Source organism: Mastomys coucha, unplaced genomic scaffold, assembly GCF_008632895.1.
Source record: "Mastomys coucha isolate ucsf_1 unplaced genomic scaffold, UCSF_Mcou_1 pScaffold7, whole genome shotgun sequence".
In the NCBI taxonomy this organism is placed as follows: Eukaryota; Metazoa; Chordata; class Mammalia; order Rodentia; family Muridae; genus Mastomys; species Mastomys coucha.
The window spans coordinates 363,474-369,327 of NW_022196913.1; the positions used below are offsets into that span (position 1 = coordinate 363,474).

At 42.4% G+C, this 5,854-nt stretch overlaps 1 protein-coding gene across 5 annotated transcripts in view; it reads right to left on the reverse strand.

Annotated features, from left to right (window-relative positions):
- The window catches only part of Olah (oleoyl-ACP hydrolase), a 41,594-nt gene that overhangs the window by 6,288 nt on the left and 29,452 nt on the right, over positions 1-5,854 (reverse strand). For all 5 annotated transcript variants that reach the window (XM_031359162.1, XM_031359161.1, XM_031359163.1 and 2 more), the window contains one exon: positions 800-938. In XM_031359162.1, coding sequence (XP_031215022.1) covers positions 800-938 — 139 coding nt within the window. The remainder of the gene's footprint in view (positions 1-799; positions 939-5,854) is intronic.

Here is a 5,854-nt window from a genome sequence, read left to right on the forward strand (position 1 = left end):
AGGGAGAGGGAGAGAGAGGAGGAGAGGGTAGAGGAGGGGGAGAGGGTGGGGAAGGGGAGGGAGAGGGAAAGAGAGAAAAAGGAATGTCTTGAAGTTAATTTATATTTCTGTTGGCATAAGGTTATTGTACACTGTGTAAAGATTATCCTAAAAATACATTATCCAAATATGCTGGTTTCTTTGTGATCACTATTAATTTAATATTTTATCTGATTTTAACTATGCATATGCATACATGTCTGTGTGTGTATGTTCACATGAGTGCAGCTGCCTATGGAGACCAGCAGAGGGCGTCAGATCCCTAGGAGCTGGAGTTACAGGCAGATGTGAGCAAGTGATTGGTGGGAATTGAACTCAGGTCCTAAGCAAGAGCAGTACACACTGTTAACCTCTGAACCATATTTCCAGTCACTGGTCATTTAATCTCCATAGATAAAGAACTACTCCCTCCAGCTAATTTAAAGGCTGAAGAAATTTGTCCAAGATCATGGCCATGTAGTTCTAAGTGGTCTTGGGAAATGCATATCATTTCCATACATATTTTAATTTGAAAAATATAGAAGTTTCAGATAGAGTCTTCCTCTTAGGTGTATCTCCTAACAAACTGGAGAACTGTAACAGTTGTAGTTAGGAGATAATTATCCAGTGTTCTGTTTAAGTAGGAGAAAAAGTTGTATCTCAAAAACACAAAGCCCACTTGTGGTAGGAACTTTCTAGGGCCTTAAGTGTAATAGACATGTGCTTTAGCATTGAGCACCTATCCTAAGGCTCACATATGCTGCTTACAAGATTTAAATACCTGTGGCCAAAAAATGCAAAAGCCTTATCACGGATGATGGGCAACAGAGCGGTCACAATTTCCTCAGCTATCTGGTAGATGTCATCTGAGAAAGGTTCTTCAAGTCGGGTTTCTCTTCCAGCCAGTCTTACAGCATGCACTGGAAGTTAAGAGACAGGTTACTTACACACAAAGAGACAAGATGGTTAACAGGTTAACTCAGAAAAATGAATGTAAAAGCCTTAGCCCTATATTTACATGATGCGACCAATTTTAAAGAAGCAAATCATAATGCTCAAACTTGGCATGATGTCTATGAGGTCAGGCTTGGTTGTCACCTGGATTGGATCTGGGGTTCAGTAAGAGACACACTGCTGACAGATCTACAGGAGTGTTAGCTGCTACATTCCTGTTTGACTTCCTGCTCTGACTTGGTTCAACTGTGGTTTGTGATGGGGGGGAGGGGTCCTCTCTCCTCCAATCCCCAGATGCCTTGGGTCACCATGTTTTATCACAGAAACAGAAAGCAAACTAAACAGGCTCCATCTTAAATAAACAAAAGTATTACAATAATGTCTTTAAAATCCATTCATATACAAGTCATAGGGCTTTCTTCTTTTAGTGAATGGGACAATTTGAGGTCTGCAGAAACTCCTGGGGGAGCCACAAGTAAAAGATTTAGAATTCCTGAGGGAACAGAAGCAAGCTGGGAAGACACCTTAAGGGTAAAATGCCTGAAGAAAGAAAAGGCTGGAGCAACAATTCTATATAAACAAAGTGTCAAAGCATTAAGAAGACTATAGAACCAGCAACCAGCAGAAACAAGGTGCCCATGTTTTCCCTAAACTGCACTTCACGGTATCAACACAAGAGGACACTGTGAACTAAACTTGGGAAGAAATTGAGCAACTCATCATTCTATCCCCAGGATGCAGAAGTGGTAGATCAGGCATCTCTGGCCAGTGAAAATACTCAATAAAGATCTCATGGAGGAGGCAGGCAGGAGAATGGAGCAATGCCCCAAAGCGAATTAACTCCAATAAGAAATGAAAAGATAATCACAGTAATCTGGAAATTTAAAATTCTGACTAGAAACAGACAAATGATTGGACAAAGAGTGCCAGAAAAAAAAAAAAGAATAAAAATACAAAAGTTTTTTTCAAAACTTAAAAAAACAAAAACAAAAAGCAAACTTTTCCTGTGATAGACCCAGGAAACAGGAAGGAACTGAAAGGACTGAGAAAAGAAAACAAGGTTGCAAAGGGGTCTGGAGAGATAGTACAGCGGTAATGAGCCCTGGCTGACTTGATTCCCAGCACCTATACAATGGCTTGCAACCATTGGTTATTCCTGTCCAACAACCTTTAGACAGGACAACAACCTCCATGGGCACCTCACAGCCATGGTATACAGGCAGAATACCAATATTCAAAAACAATAAAAAAGAAGTCTTAAACAGCAACTGTCGGACAACATCTAAGAAAACTGAAAGAACTTCCCTGTGAAAGAATCTCAGGGCCTCAAGATGCTCAGAGGGTGAGGCATCTTCTGCCTGATCACTTGGCGGGACCCCAGGACCTGATGACTCTTGAAAGGTGTCCTCCGACCTCCACACAAGCTCAGCAGCAGATACCCCTCCCCAAATAGTATTAAAAATTAAAACAAACAAAATGAGCCTTCTTCAATAACTGCATCTCATCTAAAATCATGTTTCTAGTGACTGAAAACCTGACTCATGCTAAGTTAAAACATTAGGGTAGGGATAGAGTTCAGTTAGCAACGTGCTTGATAGATCATGCCAGGGAGGCAGGAGACAAGGGTTCATGGGACCTGCTGTCTACCAGCCTAGCACCCAGGTCCTGGCGAGGGACCCTGAGAAAAGAGGCAGACAGCTTCTGAGGAATAACTCAGAGGTTGACTTCTGGCCTAAACACAAATACACACCACACACACCACACACACCACACACACCACATACCACACAGCACACACACACACACACACACACACACACACATACATACCACACACACACATACACATTACACAAACCACACACCACATACACACACACACCACATACCACACACAGACACACATACATACCACACACACCACACACACACATACACACCACACACACACCACACACATACACACCACACACACCATACACACACACACCACACACACCATACACACACACACCACACATACCACACACACACATACACACCACACACACCACACACCACACACACACCACACACATACACACCACACACACCATACACACACACACCACACACACACATACACACCACACATACCACACACACACATACACACCACACACACCATACACACACACACACCACACACACACATACACACCACACATACCACACACACACATACATACCACACACACCATACACACACACACATACACACCACACATACACACCACACACACCACACACACATACACACCACACATACACACCACACACACACATACACACCACACATACCACACACACATACACACCACACAGCACACACACACTCACCACACAAACCACACACACCACATACACACACACACACACACACACACACATACACACCACACAAACTACACACACACACACACACACACACACACACACACACACATACACACACACAAAGCACATTTGAGAATTTAAAGGTAGAAAAATTTAAAACTTCAAATGAATACATCATTTCTAAGAGAGAGGCAATCAGGGTGGTGTTGGGCTTGCTGACAGATTTGAGGAAGGCAACAGTAAAGCAAATCTTTGTAGGCGCTCAAGAGGGGACAGACAGACAGCAGTGACCTATGTCCTCTGTGAGAACGGCTCTACAGATGCAGAGACTGGCCTGGTCTAGAGCATTGTACTAAACGTGAGGCTCCTGTTCTTTTTCATTCTTTCTTTATATAGGGGTGGTTACGGTTTTGAGAAAAGATATTTAGATGGTAGCATGCCACAAAAACCAAGTTTTATGTTGTAATAAAAGAGTTTCAGGGGACACCAAGTGATTCATAAAAGATTGGGAAAGCTGTACTAAAATGTAATTAGAGGGTGTGGTGGTAAATTTTGGTTGTCAACTTGACACACCTAGTAAGAGGAAATCTTACCTGAGTAATGACTTTCATCAGATTGCCCTGTGGGCATTTCAATGAAACATTTTCTTGATTGCTAATTAGTTTAGAATGATTCAGCCCACTCTGGGCAGTACCATCCTTAGGCAGATGAGCCTAGGGTAGAAGGAAGGTGGCTAAACATGGGCCTTGGAACAGCCCCAAAGGTTTCTGCTTCAAGTACCTGTCTTGGCTTCTCTCAGTGATAGACTATAGACTCATGAATACTAACACAAACCCTTTCTCTCCAAGTTGTCTTTGGACACTGTGTTTATCACAGCAACAGGAAGCAAACTGGAACAGATGGAAACAAGAAAAAAATTACAGGTTGTATTTAACATGTGACAAGATACCTTTGGAGACAGAAGCTTCAAACCGTACTGAAATGGACTCTTAGTGGTTCTAAAGGTTGAACGCTGTATAGCAGTTGCCTTGAAACTGAAATATTCCATCCTGGTTAGGAACATTCTGGGGCTCCTTAAGTCTAAGGAAGTCAATGGAACTTTCATGGCTTTTCGTTTTCAAGAGGTCAGCAATTCACAAGTCTCAGAAAGTTCCTTAAACATACAAGGCCCTTCCCAAAGATTATATAACCATTTCATATTGCTGGAGAGAAGAGATTTTGAGCTAGAAGAGTTGCTTGTAAGCCACACAAGGAGCTCCAGAGATGCAGCTCTCACAAGCCACTGTCTATGCTGAGATGAGTGCCTAGGATTGTGCCAACCTTTGAGTCATTCATAATCTGGCAAGGAGCCTCTCCCTCATATAGTCTTGTAAATACCCCCCCCCCAAACTCACTAGCACATTAAGTTAGAATTGAGTGGAATTCTGTGGTGGTCTGACAAATCTTCAACAAATAGACATTTATTTTTACATCTTTCCAGGGAAAGTCACAAGCCACCAAGATTCTCAGTTTATAAACAGCCCCAGTAACAAATGTTTATTCACTACATTCCCTTCTGTAAAATGGAAACACAGTGTGTGTACGATGTAAAAAAGAGACAAGCACATTATTAAGAGAGATTTTGCACGTCAAATGGAGAAAAAGACAAACTTGACAATGTAGATCTTATAGCTATATAGTAAAATTTGCACTTGATATAGATAATGCACATAGCATGCTAGAAGTCATGGAATATCTGTGAACACTGATAATTGTTAAAGGAAAAGTCATAGACAATTCCGCACAGTAAAGGCAGAATCAGCAGTCTCCGAAGCATCTATCTGGAATCACCAGTTTGAACAACAGCATGTTTCTAAAGCTCCTCTGGCCAGTTAAAAAGCAAACATGTCATTGTTCATTTCCAAACAAGCTGTTCGCTGTTGGATGAAAAGGGAAAGATGAAATAAACCATAGAGTTTAAAAAACAAGGATGGGAAATGTTGGGTAATACCACAGTTTGGAGGTGGATGGGAATATGCCCATGAGTGCAGGTCTGCATGGAGGCCAGGAGAGGGCACTGGATCTCACGGAACCAGACTCAGGTTGACTGGAGCAGCGCTCTTAACCACTTAGCTGTCTTTCCAGCTCTGTTTGGAGTGTTTTTGTTTATTTGTTTATTCATTTCCACTTAAAAGTTGTTATAGTGAAGATCTCTCTATAGGTTTCACATTAGCGTTTTCTGGAGAATATAGATGAGCCCACCACCTCTGCGACTACCCCGACTACAATACCGACCCTGGTGTAAGAGCAAAACTCGGGCACCGGGTCTGTCTCCTTTGCCAAGGAGTAGGTGGCCCAGCATGTGGTGGCCCACACTGGGGGCCAGGGTACACAACTACCCAAGGGAGCAGAAGCTTTGGGTACCAGCCCCCAACTATTCGACAGCCTACCTGCCTGGCAGTTACACCTCTTCCCATTGCAGACCACACTAAATACAATTTTATACAATTAAAACCATGTTTCTGAG